Source organism: Thamnophis elegans, chromosome 12 (assembly GCF_009769535.1).
Source record: "Thamnophis elegans isolate rThaEle1 chromosome 12, rThaEle1.pri, whole genome shotgun sequence".
Lineage (NCBI taxonomy): Eukaryota > Metazoa > Chordata > Lepidosauria > Squamata > Colubridae > Thamnophis > Thamnophis elegans.
In genome coordinates, this window is record NC_045552.1 from 54,688,313 (window position 1) to 54,709,113 (window position 20,801).

The 20,801-nt window shown below is 52.5% G+C and overlaps 3 protein-coding genes across 3 annotated transcripts; all 3 read left to right on the top strand.

Annotated features, from left to right (window-relative positions):
• The first annotated feature begins 6,027 nt into the window (after window positions 1-6,027).
• Window positions 6,028-7,716, top strand: SLC25A53 (solute carrier family 25 member 53). The gene has a single exon (XM_032228301.1). The coding sequence runs from the start codon at window positions 6,551-6,553 to the stop codon at window positions 7,406-7,408; it is 858 nt and encodes a 285-aa protein (XP_032084192.1). The 5' UTR covers window positions 6,028-6,550; the 3' UTR covers window positions 7,409-7,716.
• A 2,863-nt stretch (window positions 7,717-10,579) lies between these two features.
• On the top strand, window positions 10,580-12,595 carry TMSB15B (thymosin beta 15B). Its single transcript, XM_032227090.1, has 3 exons — window positions 10,580-10,684; window positions 11,065-11,203; window positions 12,172-12,595. Exons 2-3 carry the CDS (start codon window positions 11,104-11,106, stop codon window positions 12,207-12,209), a joined length of 138 nt encoding a protein of 45 aa, XP_032082981.1. The 5' UTR covers window positions 10,580-10,684; window positions 11,065-11,103; the 3' UTR covers window positions 12,210-12,595.
• Window positions 12,596-16,435: 3,840 nt separating this feature from the next.
• Window positions 16,436-20,060, top strand: RAB9B (RAB9B, member RAS oncogene family). The gene is made up of 2 exons (XM_032227231.1): window positions 16,436-16,510; window positions 18,799-20,060. Exon 2 carries the CDS (start codon window positions 18,820-18,822, stop codon window positions 19,423-19,425), a length of 606 nt encoding a protein of 201 aa, XP_032083122.1. The 5' UTR covers window positions 16,436-16,510; window positions 18,799-18,819; the 3' UTR covers window positions 19,426-20,060.
• Window positions 20,061-20,801: the final 741 nt, after the last annotated feature.

A 20,801-nucleotide genomic window follows, 5' to 3' on the forward strand; every position in this document is an offset into this window, starting at 1 on the left:
GTGGCTGCGGAAGGTCAGGATTACACTTTGGTTAGATCTAGAGTGATTGCTTGGTGCAAGGGTATGCAGAGAAAGGTCTTTCTGTGCCAAAAAAATATATATATATGCCCACATTTGGGGTTTGCCTTGACTGGAACTGGCCTGCCTATTCCTGCCTACCCCTTAGAGAGCCGAGGTGGCGCAGAGGTTAGAGTGCAGTACTGCAGGCCACTTCAGCTGACTGCTATCTGCAGTTCGGCGGTTCTAATCTCACCGGCTCAGGGTTGACTCAGCCTTCCATCCTTCCGAGGTGGGTAAAATGAGGACCCAGACTGTGGAGGGGTGTGATATGCTGACTCTGTAAACCGCTTAGAGAGGGCTGAAAGCCCTACGAAGCGGTATATAAGTCTAACTATTGCTATTGCTATTAGGTCCATTTCCAAAGGAGCTGGTCGGAGTGTGTGCCCCCCACCCCTTCCTTTTAAAGCCTTCCCAGGCGGCTTGTGGTCTTGGGCCGTTCCGTGTGCCCTGTTGCTTTCAGATGTGTCTCTTGGCGCCTCCTTTTCTACCTGAGGGCAGCGGAGATGGTTTCAGAGCAATGGTGTGGGGGCCTCCCTTTGAGAGGCAGAAGCAGCAGACCATTCTCCCCATCCCAAAAGTTTTCAGAGCATTTTGAGGGGAAGAGAAAAATGGCTCCCAGGAAAGAAGAGGTTCTTAACAGCCTGGGCATGCTGCCTCTGATCCCATGGCACTTCAGCTGGGTTCTGAGCAGCTTCTCTCTTGATTGTATGCCAGTTGGTCTGGCATGTGTGCATCTACATACATACATACATACATACATACATACATACATACATACATCTTTATTTTGCTTTTTATTCGGCCCCTTCCTGCTGCCTCTGCTTCGCTTCAGCTGAATCCCTAGGATACCACTGTGATGTTTGTGTTAACTTCAGAGCGGGAGGAATTAAAACTCTTCCTTAAAAATCAAGAGCTTTCTGGATGCTGTTCCCACAAATGCACCATATTCCGGCAAGATTCTTTGGGGCGCAGCACTCCCCCCCCCCCCAGTGAAAACAAAAAAGGAGAGGGGGGGAGGAATATGTCTCAATATGGGTGAGGGTACTCCTAGGTCATCCTTGGGATTATAGGGGTATCTCTGCTGGAGCCGAACATGTGCTGCCTCCTTTCATGCAATGCAAGCTATTTTTCAAATTAGCAGCCATTATATAGTGAAAGCCACCTCCAAATTCAATCCCCGGAGATATTTTTTTAGGGTGCTGGGGTAGGAGGGGGGCTGGCTGTAACGTTCCCGTGGTTCGTCCATGAGGCCAATGTGGAGAAAAGACAGGACACGATCTTTCTCGGGATGGAGCGACGACCCAGATTGGGGGTCTGAGAGCCCCTTTTATTGAGATAGGACAAAGGCAGGAGGAGCAATAGCATGTGAGTAAAGACAGCCTGTAAAAGTACAATTTCTAATCTACTGCTCAGAGAAGTTCTGTCTATATATGGTCAAATCCTGGACGTCATTGGTAGGGCACATCTCAGAATGTTATGTTATGAACTATCAGGATGTTATGGAGTTTTAGGAGTTTGTTTTCTCCTGTATGGTTCAGCGTGGCTCTGCAACTATATTACAACAGCTGGCAACTCGTCATGCCCGGATATCCTTTTGGTGAAGGACATATGAGGCAACCAGCCATGTATCCCTCCATGTCAGCAATAGCGCCACACCAAGGACATATATGTGGTATAGGATCTCCTGCTTGAGTAGGGAGCTGGACTAGAAGACTTCCAAAGTCCCTCCCACCTCTATTCTGATCGATAGACTGGCGGTGCCTGAAGAAGGCTGCTTGTGGACGGACATCTCTCCGGGGGGGGGGGGGGGCATGCTGCTCCTCTCTTGTCTTATGGGCTTCTCCCGGGAGGGGCAAGTAGCCACAGGGAACAATGGTTGACATGGCTAGAGAAGGTTGCTAGGCAAAGGACAGGGCTGATCGCAGGTCCCTCTTGTATGCCCAGTGGGGGACTGTGTGCCCCGCACCCTTCACACGGTCTGGAAAGCACATAATCCAGGAAGGCAAACTTAACACCCCATGGATGCGTGGTACTCTGCTCCCCTGTGGCAGTAAGACCGGTGTTCCTCTGGGAGGTTAGCATCCTGCTTTTTAGGGTGCTGATTTTGCCAGGCTGAGGATGGTGGAGGGGAAGGGGGGGGCTGCTCTATAATTTGATGCCTGCCTTCGCCCCAAGGCAGTTCAGGCTCAGAATTCGGGTCCCCCTTGAGTTGGGAAGCCTTGCTGTCTTGCAATATCCCGAAAGAAGGTTCTCCGGGTGTGATCAGGGACCCCAAATGGGTCGCAGATCACATCCAGCTGTTGCTGAATCAGGCCCAATTTCATTAGCAAGGGGTGAACCAGCTCTTTGGACAGGAGGTGCCTCTCACTGCTCCCCAGGCAGCCTCCTTTGCTCCAGGGGTTCGGCCAAAAGAGGCTCCCTTAAGCTTGCAAATACGACCGGAAGTTCATTTCTCAGTGACAGTCAGCGGCAAAGGAATGGTTCATGTCCCTTCCTCTGGCTGGAAAGGAAGTATTGCTGTCAAGGCAGAACACATCGACTAGAGTTCTGGAGATCAGCAATTGAACGAGGCAGAACTGTGAGGAGATGGCAGCACAGTAACTGGGTGTGCTCCTTGCTGCATCCTCTTAACCAGTTACCCCCTAAGGTTCCGGTAGCCCCCTTCGGCATGTCAGAGTATAGCCTTTTCCACTGTTGTGTCTTGTAGCACACCAGCAGAGCTGGCAGCAGACTCAGACAGTCAGGAGGTTGGGGAGGAACCTGGGCCGGTCCTAGAGTCTGGGGAAGGCTCAGATGAGCGCTCTGTGTCGGAGGCAGAAAGGGGGCCAGAGCCGTGTGGCAGTTATCAGCTGCCTTCAGAGTCAGACATCAGTGAGGCAGAAGAACAGCTGGAGCCTGTTCGCAGTGAGCCCATGCGCAGAGCTGCCAGATGAAGGGAACAGCTAAAAAAACCGGGTCGACAGAGGAGTAAGGCCACAAGTGGACGGTGAATGGCCCCTCCCAGAGGAAATAAAAGGGGAGTGGAGTTTGCAAGAGACAATTTGCTTAATTGGTTCGAGACTCCAAGACTCCTTGCCAGGTTTTGCCGATCTCGGCCTGGCAGCTCTCCAAGCCAGATAAGGTCTGTGACTGTAAATCCTCCCTCGAAAGACTTTGCTGGATGTGAATGAGCAGAACTCACTATACATTAATAAAAGGGGGTTTTGCTAGGAGTTTGCTTCATGCTCTCGAGAAGCCTCGGTCAGATGCTCCTTTCCTCTCAGTAGGCTACCCTACCGAGTCTTCCATGACACTAAGAAAGTGCCTATCAAGGTTCCAGTATGAACCCATAAAGCAGCCATTGTTGAGACTATCCCATCACTATGCAAAACTTTATTGAGTACATCATTTCAGCACAGAATGAATGCAAAAACAGCTCTGTAATTCCCGGGCAGTTTAGTACAATTAAAAGTGTAGAATCTTCCCTCCTGCTGGTCTCAGAAATCCATCACAGCAGGTTTTATACAGTTTCAACAAGCAAAGCAAGAGCATAGGGATGGGTTCCTGCCAGTTCTAACTCTTCTATAGAAGAGGTTCCACAAATCTACAGTGACATTTAGAACCGGTTCCAGCTCCCTCCCCGCCCGCCCATCCACATATCATCAAGAAGAAGAGAGGAGGAATTATGGGAGTTGAAGTCCACAAGTCTTAAAGCTGTCAAGTTTGAGCACCCCTGGTTTTTTTTCCTAAAGGGTTAGGGGTGCAAGGGTCTTGTAACTTGACAGCTTTAAGACTTGCATGCTTCAAATGCCAGAGTTCCTGAGCCAACATGACTGGAGGAGGAATTCTGGGAGTTGAAGTCCACAAGTCTTAAAGCTCTCAAGTTTGAACACCCCTGGGTTTTTTTTTCTAAAGGGTTAGGGGTGCAAGGGTCTTGTAACTTGACAGCTTTAAGACTTGCACACTTCAATGCCAGAGTTCCTGAGCCAACATGACTGGAGGAGGAATTCTGGGAGTTGAAGTCCACAAGTCTTAAAGCTGTCAAGTTTGAACACCCCTGGGTTTTTTTTCTAAAGGGTTAGAGGTGCAAGGGTCTTGTAACTTGACAGCTTTAAGACTTGTGTGCTTCAGATGCTAGAGTTTCTAAGCCAACATTTTGGTTGCTAAGCAAGAGCGTTGTTAAGTGAGTTTCACCACATTTTACAAGTTGGCCACGCCCACCCAGTCACATGACCAGCAAGCCACTCCCACCTGGCCACGTGGCTGGCAAGCCACTCCCACAAAGCAAGCCACACGTTACAGAAGAGGTTCTAAAATAATTTGAAACCCACCATTGGAGCATAGGTAGCAACAGCATCTTATTGGTACATTCTCCTTGTCAATCTCTTAAGACCATCCCAACCAGGGTAGAGGCTTTACAGAACACAATAGTTCCTGGTACTACCTGGCTACTAATTAGGTGAGGTCGTAGATGTGGAGGTAACCGGTTAGAGATCATGGCAGTTTGCTGCACATGTCTGTACATAACCTTTGTATAACCTCTACACCAGTGTTTCTCAACCTTGTCAACTTGAAGATGTCCGGACTTCAACTCCCAGAATTCCCCAGCCAGCATTCGCTGGCTGGGGAATTCTGGGAGTTGAAGTCCGGATATCTTCAAGTTGCCAAGGTTGAGAAACACTGCTCTACACCCTCCTCCCCCTTCCCCCATTAGTGCAGGTCCAATTAGATGCCATCCAATCTCTCCCTCCTCCCTCCCCCCTCCCCAATCTTTTGGCAAACTGAAGCAATCAGAACGAAAGTAGCCTGAATACACTTTGAAGCGTGACAGCACCCTGAGAAGCAAGCATCTGTGGAAGCCCCACCACCACCACCGGAAGCCCCGGTGGGTGGAGCTCTCAGCAGAGAGAGGATGCTGTGGCTGCTTTCAGGTCCGCATCTCTGTGCAAAGGAAGGAGCAGAGAGAGGTGCAGACGAAGGTAAGGTCCTTGGCTGCTGCAGGGAGTGGGGGGGGGCAGCGTCCCCTGGGGCATTTTCGGAAGGAAGTGGGTTAAAACTTGGTTGGGGTCTGGAGAGGGGTCTTGACACACTCCAGGCTAAGCGGTTCTGGAGAGAGCGTGGGACTGGCGGTGTGGGAGCCCTGGGTCAGGGCTGGGGGAGAAGCCGCTCACGGAAGGGTGGAGTTGAGAAATGGACCAGATCGGACCAGGAATTGCAGAGGACCTCCCGCCCCCCCCCAAAAAAAGCATCCTACTGGGAGACTCTGGAGGCTATTGGGCAGGCATTCTGCTTCAGCCCCCCTCCTCCTGCTGCTGCCTGGGTGAGGGGAGGGGAGCGGCTGGGAAGAGCTCTGAAAGCAGCTCGATTTGAATAATTTATTACAGCAGAAAGATGTGCTCCACCCTCTGGAATTTCAGTCCTGTGACTGATGATGGAGGGGAGGCTGGTGCCACTCCTTTGGAAGACTCCCCCCCCCAAAAAAAAGGCTGGGCTTATATTGACTTCCATCGGTTGCCCGAGAGCCCTTCTGGGGAGCAGCGGTTCTCCAAGGGGTGGATTTCCCCAATCGCTTTATTAAACCAGGTTGATTTGAGGTGGTCCCTAAGGAACACCGAGGCCAAACGTATGGAGAAAAAAAAAACACAATAATTTTAGCCACTAATGGAGAAGGAACCAAATTCTAGCATCTACCAAATCCAAACCCATTTCCAAAAGTAATGGAGCACTCTTCATGTATTTCGAGGCTGCAAGAACAGTTCTAATAAACTTAACTTTGAGGAATTTCAAAAACAGTAGAATTGGTAAGAGTAGATTTGAGTATTGTGGTTTCAGAAAAACCCACGGGCTGCAGGGAGAGAATCGGCAATCTTTAATGAGAAACATCTCATGCTGTGCAACGCCAGCATAAAGCAGCAAAGATCAGGAGGTATGGAGTACACCTGCTCCCTTGGGGGTCCTTTCATTTGACAGGTATTATATTTTATGACAGCACTGAGCCAACACTAAAACTTTGATTTTCTGATTATCTTTTAAACTCAAAAGGCCCACCTGCTTCTCATTCCTGCTTCTGAAGTGGACATACTGGTTTTTCGTTTTGTTTTTCTGCTTAACGAAGGGCCAGAATCACTCCTGCTTGACTAGTTGGTGAGCAGGGATTTAAAGCCAATTGGATTTCTATCGTAAAGGGTCTGGTAGACAACTTTGGAACAGCTTCAGAAATCTGGCTCCAGGAGAAACATCTAATTATTGGAGCGTAAAGAGACTTAAGTGGAAGCAGGAGGGGCTGTCTGTGCAGAGGACATATCAGAAGTCAACCTTCCTGGGGGGGGGGAAATGCCTGTGGCCCCCACTTCAGGCCTAAGGGCCCAGATTCCTTTTTATTTAAAGATTACATTTTAATTACAATTAAAATCTTTCCTCCACTTGGCACCATGATGGCAACTCCACCGTTCAGAACCCGGGACTGTGACCCGTGCTCTGTTCCCACAGAGACGTCCGGCGCTCCACAGCGATGGAGGAGGAGACCGAGAAGCGTAGAAGGCCAAGGGCTTGGCGGAGTTACTTTGTGGGCGCTGCCTCCAGCAGCCTCTCCACCCTGGCCACCTTCCCTATATACAAGACCATCTTCCGCCAGCAACTGCACGCCTTCTCCGTCCCCAAAGCGGTGCGCCAGCTGTACCACGAAGGCTTCCGCCACATCTACCGCGGCGTCTTCCCACCACTCATGGTCAAGACCCTGCAAGGAACATTGATGTTTGGCACTTACAACAGCTGCTACGACTTCCTCTCGGCTCAGCCCTTGGGGTCCTGGTCCCGGAGAGCCGTAGCTGGGCTGTTTTCCGGTTTCTTGGAAGCCTTGGTCTTCTGTCCCTTCGAGAGGGTGCAGAACGTGCTCCAGGACGGGAGGAAGATCCAGAGATTCCCCACCACACGTCACATCCTGACCACCTTCCGTTCCTACCCTCTCGGGGAGAGCTTCAGCCTGGGCTTCTACCGAGGTCTCGGGCTTCTCCTGATCCGCAACGGCCTGGGGACTTCCCTTTATTTTGCCCTGGAAGAGCCCCTCCGTAGCAGCCTCTCCGCACAGAGCTTGCCTCTTGGGATCCCAGCCTTTCTGTCGGGCAGTCTTAGTGGCACTCTGGTCTCCCTGCTGCTCTACCCTCTTGGCATCCTCATTGCCAACGTGCAGTCCCAAGTGGGGAGGCAGGAAATCCTCGGCCTCTCGGCCACGGTGGCTGAGATCTGGCAGATCCGGGGAAGACAAGCCCGGCTGTTGTACAGGGGCGGGTCGCTCCTCATTCTCCGGTCAAGCCTCACCTGGGGGCTCACTACAGCCATCTACCAGTACTTGTCCAAGGTCACCAGCTAAGGACTGGCCAAGCCTTCAGAGCAACCTGCCAACATGGTGGAAATGGAGAAAGTGACAACCTGAAGGAAATGAGAATTGCCCCCTCCCAATGGAGTAATCTATCAGGATGGGGATGGAGGGGGGGAGAAGCGCAGAATGAACTCAGAATTGGGGGACTTGGTTCACTTGGGGACTCTGTAGAAATCTGAAGATTGCGAGCACATCTGGACTGATTTCACCGGCGCTCCAGACAGCTCTGCTTTGCTCTCAACTGGATCCCAGTGGCCTAGCAGGAAGCATTTTTTACTTTCCTGCAGGGGCTGCGGGGGGCGGGGGGAGGAGAGAAATAATGATTTCTGCTCTTACATGCACGACATTCACAGCAGAATTAAACCCCGATTTAATCCACTGGGGTGGGTGCGTTATTTGTAATCCTTATGCCAATTTGTGAATGAAGCTGGGGCTTAAATTATTGGAACCCACGCAATCAATTATATCAGACAACTTGGAGCCTCTGGAGAAAGGACATGCTTTGCTTTTAATAATTAATACTACTTTTATAAACTCTCTTCAGCTGAGCTGAATTTTAGCGGCCTACATTAAAAAAATTTTTAAAGTAATCTTTATTAGTTATACATTTTTTAAAGAGTAAAACATACAAATACAAATACAATTTTAAACATACAACCCCCCCCCCCCCCCGTGGTGACAGTCATTCACAGCCCAGCTTTTTTTTCCCTTCCTCATTGTTAGGTCTCTCTAAGCCACATCTTCTCATTACAAAATTCAGGGATCTATTACAATACTCATGTTCACTTTTAGTTCCCATTGTTAACGACTGCTATTTCACTTTCCCCGTTTTAAGTCCCTGCTGTTCTCCTTGTCGCCCACATATACCATAAGTTCCAGCTAAGGTAATGTTCTGTTTCTCCTTTGTCCCTCAGCCAACCCGTCATTCTGTCCATTTCTGCACATTCATAGATTTTTTTTAATTATAGCATCTTCCGACGGTATGGTAGTGGATTTCCAAAATTGTGCATAAGTTATTCTTGTGGCCACAATTATATGTAGACTCAAGGCCTACATTAATTTTGATACTTGATAAGTGTAGCTGTTATGAGTTAACAAGCTGGTTTATCTTCCATCCTTCCGAGGTGGGTAAAATGAGGACCCAGATTGTTGGGGGCAATATGCTGACTCTGTAAACCGCTTAGAGAGGGCTGAAAGCCCTATAAAGCGGTATATAAATCTAATTGCTATTATTCCTGGCCTGTTTGGTGTACCCACAGTTTCCAGTAACCACTATGTCGATTGGGAGCCCACTAGTAGAACGTGTTGGACAATTCGGGCATGTATATTCCATCACTTGTGCCTTTATAAAATTTCCAAATTGTTGTAGACTTGTCTTTTTTTTTAAGTGTGCACTTAACTTTTATCGGCATAGGAAACAGCTATGCGTCTTCCCACAATTAACTAACCAATGGTTTGCAACTTGTAAGGAAGGATACAGCTGCCTTAATGCAGGGGACTGATGGGTTTGGGTGATGGAGCATAGGGGCGGTTAACATACACTAATCTGTGTGTGTTAACCGTTCAATGCACCTTGTATCACATACATGCAGCAACTGTATGGCTTACTATCATTGTGGTTTTCAAGCATCGCGTATTATTCAAATATTTATCATGTTGGTTCGTTGTCGCTGCACAACATGCTTTTAATGTTTCAACACCGGTTTTGTTGGAAGGGCCAGTCAAATAAATATATGTTTAATTTTATCGACCATTCACATTTTTATTCCTGCAGGTAGCTGTCTTAACACTGCCTTTCCCAGGGCCCCTAATGCTGTTAAGGTAGCCCTGCGTAATTACCGTATAGTGTTATGTGTGTTTTGTTGTTTTGCTTTTGTTGTTTGTGTTGTTCTTTCTGTTTTTAAAGGTAGAAATGTTTTATTAAAAGCAATAAAAAAGGCGGCCCTGTGATAAGAGAATAGAGAATGGATACGCACTGTTTTGCCCCAATATCTGATTACTGTATTTAGATTAGCTTGAAAGACATAAACCTAAATTCAAATATTAAATAGGCGCTACGCTGATTTAAGACAGAAAAAGGCAGTCGAGCGCGGGCCAGGCTCCCAGGCTCAGTTCCACCGCTGGGCGGTGCGCAAAGCCGCATCTCCGGCGAGGGAAACGGAGATTGCCGGGCCGCCCACCTGCCAGGAGGCGGCGCTTAGCAGGGCGGCGCCCTGAAGGTTGCTGCGCCCGCTGCCGTCCCTCCCCGTTTCTTGCGGGCCGGGGGCTGCGATGACTTCTGAGCCCGGAGGGGCGAGTTGGGCTCCCCGGGAATTCCAAAGCGGGTCCGGGCTCGACCCAAGAGCCGGGAGGTTCCTCACAAAAGCTGCCTTTCCCCATTCACCCCCCTTGCAAACTTTCGCAACCGTCAAGTCTTCCTACACGCAAAGGTATCCAAACTTGGGGACTTTTTAAGATTTATGGACTTCAACTTCCAGAATTCCCCAGCCAGCATAGCTCAGGAACTTTTAAGACTTGTGGACTTCAACTCCCAGAATTCCCCAGCCAGCATAGCTCAGGAACTTTTAAGACTTGTGGACTTCAACTCCCAGAATTCCCCAGCCAGCATAGCTCAGGAACTTTTAAGACTTGTGGACTTCAACTCCCAGAATTCCCCAGCCAGCATGGCTGGCTGGGGAATTCTGGGAGTTGGAGTCCACAAGCCTTAAAGTTCCCACGCTTGGACACCCGTGTCGTACAGCCTATGCAAGCCCCACCACCACGAGCCCCGCTCTCCGCCCGACGGTCAAATCTGCGAAACCAGCCGCTCTCCCGCCGAGACTCCTGGGGGGGGGGGGAGGCCCCGCCACCGCCCATCAGCGGCCGCGAAAGCCCCCTGAATTTCAGCTCCCATCATCCGCAGCCAGCAGCTGCTGGGTTCTGGCCAGGGCATCGGGCTGGGCAGCCGTGAGGCTCGCGGGTGGGCAGGGCGCGGTAGCACCCCCGCCGCGCCCTGCTCGTCACCCGGGGGGGGGGGAGGCTTGGAGAAAAGGCTGCGGGGGTAAAGCAGGCAAGGCGCCCCCAAGGAAGCCGCTGGGCCGGGCGGGCATCGCTCCACTCGGGCCGGACACACCCCGAGGAGCGAGTGGGCTGCCAGGGCGCGGCACCTCCCCGTGCGGGAAAAAGAAACTACACTTCCCGAGGTGCCCCGCGGTCCGGCCGCCAGATATAAAGGGCTGCCCTGACACGCTGGCTCAGAGCGCGCGGAGGACAGAGGCGGCTGTACAGGTAAGCAGCGGCGGCGGTGGGGCGGGTGGGGCGAGGCGGGGCGGGGCGGGGCGGCCTCCCCTGCACGGGCAGAGAGGCGCTTTCTCCCTTGCTGGGCGCGGCGGGCTTGCAGGGACTGTCTTGGGGGGGGTGGACTGCGGCGTTAAGGCGAGCGAGAGGGTGAGTGGTGGCTCGGAAGCGGGGCCAAGGCGAGAGGGGCGTGCCGGAGCCTGGCTTGGGGTTGAAGGGGCAGCGGGCTTACTCCCCCCCCCAACATCCTCCCGGGATCTGCCCCTCCGCCCGGCCGGTCTTGGGGCTGCGGGTGGCGCCCCCCCCCCTTTTTTTTTTCTTAACTCCTCCGGGCCGCCCCGCCAGGACCCACGTGGCTTTTTTTTTTGCAGTTCTGAAAAAGTCTCGGTTTCGCTTCCCGTCTGGCCAAGATGTGCGACAAACCGGATCTGTCGGAGGTGGAGAAGTTCGACAAGAAGAAGCTGAAAAAAACCAACACGGAAGAGAAGAACACGCTGCCGTCCAAGGAGAGTAAGTAGGTGGGGCGGGGCGGGGCCCCTCCGGCAGCTGCAACGGGTTGGCCAAGACTCTTGAGCGGGGAGAGAGGCTTGGAGAGAGAGAGAGAGCCCAACCTTTGGAGCCCGGCAAGCTTTCAGGCAGGGCTATCTCAGCCTATGATCGTTGAGCAATGCCCAACCGCCCTACTGGTGGGAACTGGGAATTGGCCAGCCAGTCTGGAAGTCCAGTTTCCCTGCTGAGATGGGATTCTTTCGTTGGCCAAGACTCTTGAGCGGGGACAGAGGCTTGGAGAGAGAGAGCGAGAGAGAGAGAGCTCAACCTTTGGAGCCCGGCAAGCTTTCAGGCAGGGCTATCTCAGCCTATGATAGTTGAGCAATGCCCAACCGCCCTACTGGTGGGAACTGGGAATTGGCCAGCCAGTCTGGAAGTCCAGTTTCCCTGCTGAGATGGGATTCTTTCCCTGGAGTTGGAGCCCTGGCAAAGTCTCCGGGTGGCGGAGGTGGTGACTGTACAGGAAAAAACCAAAAACACAGCATTTCACAGAGTTTGAAATCCTGGGAAGATGAGCTGCCTCCCAAGTAAGGTTGGGTCTCCCCTGGGTTCCTGAGCTTGAGGGTCCGGCTTGCAGAACTTGGGCCAGGGCGGGGGTCCCGATGGGAAGCGGTAAAACCCAGGTGCAGTTGGGTTACCCAGCAGATCTTTCCAATAGGTTTAGGCCAGTGATCCTCAACCTTGGCAACTTTAAGACCTGTGGACTTCAACTCCCAGAGTTCCTCAGCCAGCAAAGCTGGCTGAGGAACTCTGGGAGTTGAAGTCCACAGGTCTTAAAGTTGCCAAGGTTGGAGACCACTGGTTTAGGCTACCCAGAAAGTGCCCTCTTTCCCCCTCAACCCCAGACTAGAGACCAAGGGTGTGGGGTGTCTGGAAGGCAGGCTCAGTGACCATTAACGCTCAAGGGCCTTTTTTTCTCTCTCCCCCAGCCATTGAACAGGAAAAAGAGACTGCCAAGTCCTCATAGACCGACGGCAAGAAGCTCTGACGATGTTTCTCCGGTTGTTTCTCTAAAACAACGTATACATAAACTTGCATCTCAAGAAATGCTGAAGCAGCTCTTCTGCGGCTGCTACCTCTTTGGGCCTTTCTCTCCCCCCAATGCCCCCACTTTTTCAGGGCGTGGCCATGCCCTCTTCTTTCCACCACAGAAGAAAAAAAAATAATAATGCCCAGGAAAAATTCTGGGGCTTGCCCAGTGTGATTGCTTTCCTTGTCCCGATGGGGTGATTTCATCAGTTCAATCCTAATTTGTAAAAATTTTGGCCCGCGATTGTTTATTGCGACTTTACTTTGATTTCCAAGAAATGGAAAAGAAAATTCTTATTAAAATTTTAAACATGAATTACCTCACGACTGTCTCTTGTGATTCCTCCCCAGAGCGCCCGGCTCTCCCCCCCCTCCTTTGTTTTGAAGGCATCTTGCTGAGGGCTTTTTATACCCGCTTGGCCCAGGCCTGTGCTGTGAGTTGAGAGAGACAATGGTACTTTTGAAGGGGTGGGGGGACTGGTGTTCTGTCTGCTGGGGGTGGGGCAGAAGGGTGGAAGAGGGGGACCAGCATCTCTGCCTCTTCCTTTGGGGAAGTCAAAGCTCCAGCTGAGGGATCAGGTCAAGACAATCCCACCACAAATCTGGGAAAACTCCAAGTAGCCACTGATCCAGGCTCAGGCCTATGAGAAGAGAAATTTGAGTCTAAGCCAATCCTGAATAGGGAACTTAAGGTTAGGTTTATAGTTTAGTTTATAGTTTTATTGATTTGTATGCCACGCACTCCCAAAGGACTCTGGGCGGCTTACAATAAAACAAGGGAGGGGGGATAATACACAAACAACATATTAAAATATACAACAGTCACAATTTCCGAGGGGCTGGATATTTCGAGAGCCCCCCGGCCTGCTGGAGCAGCCAGAACTTAACGGCTTTGCAGAAGGCCGGGAGGGTAATAAGGGTCCGGATCTCCATGGGGAGATCATTCCAGAGGGCTGGAGCTGCAACAGAGAAGGCTCTCCCCCAGGGAGTCGCCAGCCGACATTGGCTGGCAGATGGAATCCGGAGGAGACCTAACCTGTGTGATCTAATCGGTCTATGGGAGGTGATCGGCAGGAGGCGGTCTCTCAGGTAAAGAGACAGGCAGAGCCAGGTTTTAGAAACACAGCTCCTAGCCTGCAGCTTGAGGGCTTCCAGAGGTGCCCTTTCACATTCTGATTGACAGATGTGCCCAGAGCAGGGATCCTGCTATATGTGCAGAGAGGAGAGCAAGAGGGCATCTTTGTAGCCAGGAGGAAAGATCAAGAAGCACTCAAGAGAGCTGTGGACTTCTGAAGAGGCCTTGTTGTTTCTTAGATGTTTAGATGGCAATTTAACAGTGATGAAAAAAACTTAACAGCCAGCAGGAAACAGTAATAATTGAGTGCCAACCCAGCAGTGAATTTTGGAGGCAGCCAACCGTTAAATGTGCAGACACACTTGCTAATAGCGGAAGGATTTTGGCGAAGTTGCCAAAAGCCTGAAGAAAGAGGAAGGGAGCAAAACCTGCAATTTCCCCTCAGTGCTTTAGGCAAGAAAGTTATGTTTTGGGTGTGCCTTCCTCAGACGGGGCAGCTTAAGGGAAGGGAAACTACAGGAAAAGCTACTTTCACTGAAAGCTTCACCCAGGACAAGCGCATCTGATGGAGAGGTTGGCAGCAGCCCTGCCAGCCTGCCTCCCCGCTCAAGAAGGATGCACAGCTTTAGATAAGCAAAGCAGAGAAGGGGACAGCCATTTCCCTAAACTGCTCACCCTGCAGATGGGCCAGAAGTCCTGAGCGGAAGAATGCCTCTCTGGTCAGGGTTCTGGTGCGTTGGTACTAATTGGTTCAAGGAGGAGGCAGGCCTTAGAACAGCTCCCTGGGACTTGCCCCCAACAGGGTGGGGACACAAGACGGGCATGCCCAAACCAAAATCCATGTTCTGTTCAGACACGTGAACTGATTCAGTGTACAGGAAAAGGGGGTGGGTAGTTCTGAGGAAGAGAAAAAACTTGCCAGCTAGACGTCTCCACGGCCACTTCCCAGCCCAGGACAGGCAATTAGGAGGCTGGAGCCTCTCCCCTCCTTCCAAGTTTCCAAGTTTAATAAAAGTTGTATGCCGCCCACTCCCATTGGGACTCTGGGCGGCTCACAACAAGACAAAGAAACATTTAAAATTTAAAAATAGAAAAGGCAATATTAAAATTCCACATCATCCATTCCATCTAAGCGGGGCTGGATATCAATCAACAGCCCCAGGCCTGCCGGAATAGCCAGGTCTTGACGGCTTTACGGAAGGCCGGGAGAGTGGTAAGGGTCCGGATCTCTGCGGGTAGATCGTTCCACAGGGCCGGCGCAGCAACAGAGAAGGCCCTCCCCCGGGGAGCCGCCGGCCAGCATTGTCCGGCACCCGGAGGAGGCCCAACCTGTGCGATCTTGTTGGTCGTTGGGAGGTAAGTGGCAGGAGGCGGTCTCTTCCCTTCTTGAAGAGGGCAGAGCTGGCCCCCACTTCCAGGCAGCCTTCAACCTGGCCAGCCACAGAGGAGGCTCAACTTCCATCTAAACATGGGACAATTTTGCAGGCAACTCCTGGAGCCAGAGGAGGAGGGGAGGTGGAGAGAAAAGCTACATGATTTCCTGCACCTTCATAATTCACTGGTGCATCTCAGGGACTTGGGGGACACTGGCTGTCTTTTCAGTAGGAAGCCCCATTTCCACATCCTGGGTACAGCACTGGTTCCCTTATGCTGGGGGGATGCGAAGGATTCTCAGCAGGATCCCCATTCCATAGGAAAGACCCTTACTGCAGTTAAAAGTCTTGGAAGCTCAGGCAGCTAAAGGGGGGGGTTGAGAACAGCTGTTTCCACGCAGCGTGGTGCTGCTCTGCATTTACTCCAGTTTGACCAGTGCTTACTCTTAAGGATGGGGCTCTGGGAGGAAACCAGCCCATCTTGTTAATTTAGGACAGCGTATGTTCAGAAAGCCCCCTGTGCCTCCAGGAACCATGCCGAACTGCTCCACAAGGCAGTGAGGTTTTTTTGTTTTGCTGTGGCCTAATGCAGCTGCCTGGAATGGGGACCCCTGGCTGCAGCAACCTGCCGATCCCATCCACCATGCTTCACCACCGGCATGTTCCAAGTGCCACTTTGCACGCCAGCAGCAACAACACAACAGGCCCTACCCTGCCAGGAGCTGTTTGCTTTCCAGGTGTGGGCTTCCAGCTAACACAATGTGCCTTAGACTCGGGCAAGGCCTGCCTCCTGCCTGCTTGGCTCCCCAGTGGAAGGGCAGGAGCGGGAGGCCGCTCCCTGAATGCAGAACAAACGCACCCGACAGGTCCGGGCTAGCTCCGCCAGCGGAGACGTCACCAAGCGGGACAGGCTGCCTTTCAAGAGCCGAGGTGGCGCAGTGGTTAAATGCAGCACTGCAGGCTACTGCTAGATCAGCAGTTCAGCGGTTCAAATCTCACCGGCTCAGGGTTGACTCAGCCTTCCATCCTTCCGAGGTGGGTAAAATGAGGACCCGGATTGTTGGGGACAATATGCTGACTCTCTGTAAACCACTTAGAGAGGGCTGAAAGCCCTATGAAGCGGTATATAAGTCTACTGCTATTCTCTGTATTGCCAGCCCAGCGTTTTTCTGAACGGCCCAGGAGGCGGCTCTACAGCAGAGCCAGCCCCGCTTTCTCTCCCCCTCCCCCCGGGAAGACCGGCCGGGAGGGGATTCTCCGGCGGCCTCTGAGCTGCTCTGCACCGCGGTTGTGAGACGGGAAGCGGTGGGCGCCGATTTCCTTCCTTCCTTGCAGAGCTGAGCGCGGTTGGAAGCCGCGGGGCTGCAGCGGAAGGATGGAGCTGCTGCTGCTGCCGCCGCGGCTCAGTCTTCGCGCTACACGGTGGTCCAGGCGGAGCCGAAGCCCCCTCCACCCCCGCAACCGCATTCCCTCCACCGAAAAGCCGCGCAGGCTCCGGGCCCCGCTCAAAGCAGGCGGCGGCTGCGGCCGCGGCCGGGGGGAGGGTTGAAGAGAGGGAGGAGGGGTCCGCACAGCTGGGGGACAGAGATGCGCTGCGGCTGCTTCTTTCACACCTGGCCTGGCGCCGCCCCCGCACTCCCACCCACCCCAATCCCGCGCATGCGCACAGGAGATGCCAGGCTCCGGAGGCTGCCGCGGACTGGCAGGCCGGCTAGGCGGGCGGAGGCGACGGAGTGACGGGTTCGAGCCCGGCTGCGGGGCAGGTGCTGTGGGACGAGCCGCAGCCTACGGGTGAGAAAGACATAGGGTGGGGGGCGGAGAAGCGCCTCCCAGCCCCGCAGCTTTCCGCCGGCGGATCTGGGTTGGTTGGTTGGTTGCTTGCCCGCTGCTGCCGGGCAGAGGTGCCTGGGGTGGAGCAGAGGATGCCAAGGCGCGTCGGATGGCATGGGCCAACTCCCTGGGGGACCCTCCCGGACCTCCCTTCTCCTGCGGTTCTCTCCCCTCCCCGCCCAGATGCGAGCCCCGGGCGCCCCCCGGGAACAGCCGGGTGGCGTCGAGGCGCTCGGTCCTCCCCCGAGAGACAAAAGCGCCGGGCGAAGCGGCTCTGCGGTGCGGGCCTCACGGCTTGCCGCTGGCATCGCTCCTGGGCTTGCCGGGCGCCCGGCCGGCTGTCTGGCTCCTGGGCGCAGGCATTTGGCAGGCACCACCCAGGGCCAGCGCCTGGCCTCTCCCGGGCATCCCCATGAAATCCCGAGACCGGCGGGAAGCCCTTCCGCAACCAGCTGGGTTGTCTGAACCGGGGAGAGCTGCAGCGAACAGGCCAAGGCCCTCGGAGCTGCCAACCAGGGAAGGACTAAAGCCAATGGTGCGTTGGGCTGCTGGGAGCTGCCCCTGCCCGCCCCACTAAATGCAGTGTTTCTCAACCTTGGCGACTTTAAGTCCTGTGGACTTCAACTCCCAGAATTCCCCAGCCAGCTATGCTGGCTGGGGAATTCTGGGAGTTGAAGTCCATAGGACTTAAAGTCACCAAGGTTGAGAAACACTGTTCTATAGTATTGTCTATAGGTGTCCAAACTTGCGAACTTTAAGACCGGTGGACTTCAATTCCCAGAATTCCCCAGCCAGTCCACCCGTCTTAAATTTCCCAAGTTTGGATACCCCTGAACTAGTTGATTCTTGTTTTATTTTTTCTTCCTCTTCTAAGCTTTTAGTTTCTTGCGTTTCATTTAATTTCCCCCCTCCAAGTTCTTCTTCTGTTTTCTTTTTGTGTGTTTAAACAAACTTCCTGTTTCTTTATTACCTATCAAGGAGTCATGTGCTTGTTTTGAAATCGGAAATATTTCTCCATAGATCTGAAACTCCATTTTATAACAATTTTAAAAAATCTTTTAAAGCCTCCCCCAATTATCTCTCTTCACAATTAGCCCGAATTTAAAGTCTATTTAATGTCCTTGTCTTTCTTCCTTTGTTCAATGATTCCTCTTCTTTTCAAAAGGAGGGTGCTCTACTGAATTAATATAATCCAATTCCAGAAATAGATAAATCCAGTTTTCAATTAACTTTCTTCAAAGAGAGCCAAAAAGGGGGGGGGGACACACAAGCACTCCTTAAATTTTCTCACAATATCCAAATTATCTTCTTTTTGTAGAGCCAAGGTCAAATCTTCCAGCTGCTACTTCTCTTATTTTGTCTATTTTTAGTCTTAGTATATATTTCACTCACCAAGCCAGCTGAGCTTTGTAGTACTTTTTTTCCTCCAGTAGATGGCACTCTGAATTTCTATTTCATATAAAATAGCCTAAGAAATACAGCTAATTATCAAAATATCCAGGGAATTTAAAATACACATAAAAAATACTATTTTCTCCCAAAAACATCGCTCTGGCTCAATTCTTAAGTTCGGTTGTCCCAGCTTTGAGGCGACTATCAGAAAATGGCTGCTGCCGCTGCTGTTGATTGGCGAGGAAATTGCCAATTCCTCACCGTCCCCAAAATGCCTCTCCTTTCTTCACCACCCCTACAAGATGGCTATGGCCCTAAGGCCTCCCAACAGCGTGTACCAACTGGTTTTCATGGGGCTCATCAGGGCTCCACTAATTTCTAGTCCGTTCTTGCTGCGACATCAACCGGAAGTCAAGTCAGAAAGCTGGTTTTCTGAGCCAGGTGACCAGTGGGGAGTTCCGGACAGTACAGCCTGATATGGGCGTATTGGTGGCAGCTGGGAGCAGCGGCCACCGTACCGGAACGGTGTTTCAGTGGGCCCATCCGCCTGCGTTCGTTACCTGTTTTTAAGGCAACTGGGCCAATTGCACATGCGCGCACAACATACAGCGCCTGCACAACCTCCGCTGAGCAGCTGGGGTGTCGCAGGGCGGTGGTGTGCGCATGTGTGCGCAGGGCAGTGGCATTTCGCATACGTGCATATCACGCGTACCCGAGGTGGATGCCTGGCCCCGTCGCAGTGTACCAGTTGTGACGGGATCTGGAACCCACCACTGCAGGAGGTGTCCTGCATGCCTCCTGCCAGGGAGCTGGGCCTGGCACCTACCTGCTAACCCTGTGCTCTGCTCCTTTCCAAGCTTGGTGCGGCCAGATTGACCATGAGCGGGAAGTCTCTGCTGCTGAAAGTCCTCCTCCTGGGCGACGGGGGTGTTGGCAAGAGCTCCCTCATGAACCGCTATGTCACTCACAAGTTTGACTCCCAGGCCTTCCACACCATTGGGGTGGAGTTCCTCAACCAGGACCTGGAAGTGGACGGACGCCTCGTGACTCTCCAGATTTGGGACACGGCGGGACAGGAGCGCTTCAAGAGTTTGCGGACACCCTTCTACCGCGGCGCGGATTGTTGCCTCTTGACCTTCAGCGTTGATGACCGCCAGAGCTTCGAGAACTTGGGCCACTGGCGGAAGGAGTTTGCCTGCTACGCCAATGTCAAGGATCCGGAGCACTTCCCCTTTGTGGTGCTGGGCAACAAGGTGGACAAGGCGGAGAGGCAGGTGGCAGCAGAGGAGGCCCAGGCATGGTGCTTGGCACACGGGGACTACCCTTACCTAGAGACAAGTGCCAAGGACGATACAAATGTGGCGGTGGCTTTTGAGGAAGCAGTGAGGCAGGTGCTGGCCTTGGAAGAGCAGCTGGAGCACTGCGTCCTGGCCCGCACGGTCGACTTGCACCGGAGTGCCAAGCGAGGCTCTTCGTGTTGCTGAGAGGTGCCAGTCTAGAACTGGCTGCTGTTTACGGAGGGAGAAAGGGGGGAGCAACGCAAAGGGAAGAGGGGATCCTTGGCTTTTCTCTTTAGCCCACTCAGCCCTTCATTGGTTGAACTGCCCTAGAGTAGCCCCTCGGCCTCCTGATCATGCGGTGTGGGGGTTAGGCTCTGGCGGAGGGCACTTCCTGTTCTCCCTCCTCTTCCCCTGCCCTGGGAGTTGGGGGCCGGGGTCCTTTGTCTGCCCCATACACCTCAGCCCCTGAGCAGGACCAGGGAGAGCAGGAATCGCTGGAGCTGTTGCACAGTCACCTGGTGGCAAGGAGAAGGAGTCACATGGGACTTTCTGGCCAAGATGCCTTGTGCTGATGAGGTATGTGTCAAATGGGTGGGGGGAGTTGAGCAGAATCCCCCCCCATCTCTATAGTTACTGTTAGTGTCAAGCAACAAGAGACCCCTGTGCTCTATTTCCCCCCTCTTCTCCCTTTGCTCCGGTGGATTCCCCTGGAAGCTGCTTCAGGTGCCTCAGCGGGAAGTGGGGGATAAGCCTCACTTTGACTTTGTAGGAAGCATGAGCCGAGGTGGCGCAGTGGTTAGGCTGCGGTACTGCAGGCCACTTCAGCTGACTGTTATCTGCAGTTCAGCGGTTCTAATCTCACCGGCTCAAAAGTTGACTCAGCCTTCCATCCTTCCAAGGTGGGTGAAATGAGGACCCAGACTGTGGGGGCAATATGCTGACTCTGTAAACCGCTTAGAGAGGGCTGAAAGCCCTATGAAGCGGTATATAAGTCTAACTGCTATTGCTATTGCTAGGTGGCCCTGAGCTGTGGGGACAGAGACTGTTAACCTGGCTAGCATATAAGTAGGTGAGTGGCAGTGGTGGGTTTCAAAACTTTTTGGAACCTACTCTGTGGGTGTGGCCTCCTTTGTGGGAGTGGCTTGCCGGCCATGTGTTCTCTCTCTCTCTCTCTCTCTCTCCCCCCTCTCTCTCCTTCCTTTTGTCTCTCTGTCCCTTTTTTCGTTTTTTCTTTCATCTCTCTCTCTCACACACTCTTTTTCTTTCTTTTTTCTTTTTTCTTTTTTTATTTCTTCCTTTCTTTCTCTTTCTCTCTCTCTCTGTGTCAGTCCGTCTGTCTGTCTGTCTGTGTGGGGGGGCAGTGGTGGGTTTCAAAAATTTTTGAAACCTACTCTGTGGGTGTGGCCTCCCTTGTGGGAGTGGCTTGCCGGCCATGTGTTCTCTCCCTCTCTCTCTTTCTCCCTCTCTCTCTCTCTCCTTCCTTTTGTCTCTCTGTCCCTTTTTTCTTTTTTTCTTTCATCTCTCTCTCTCACTCTTTTTCTTTCTTTTTTCTTTTTTCTTTATTTATTTCTTCCTTTCTC

What these genes read in the sequence shown, in the direction of transcription:
- SLC25A53 (XM_032228301.1), top strand. Translation starts at nt 6,551, where the DNA reads ATGGAGGAGGAGACCGAGAAGCGTAGAAGGCCAAGGGCTTGGCGGAGT.
- TMSB15B (XM_032227090.1), top strand. Translation starts at nt 11,104, where the DNA reads ATGTGCGACAAACCGGATCTGTCGGAGGTGGAGAAGTTCGACAAGAAG. An exon ending in CACGCTGCCGTCCAAGGAGA is followed by an intron (nt 11,204 to 12,171) that starts GTAAGTAGGTGG and finishes TCTCTCCCCCAG; the next exon opens with CCATTGAACAGGAAAAAGAG.
- RAB9B (XM_032227231.1), top strand. Translation starts at nt 18,820, where the DNA reads ATGAGCGGGAAGTCTCTGCTGCTGAAAGTCCTCCTCCTGGGCGACGGG.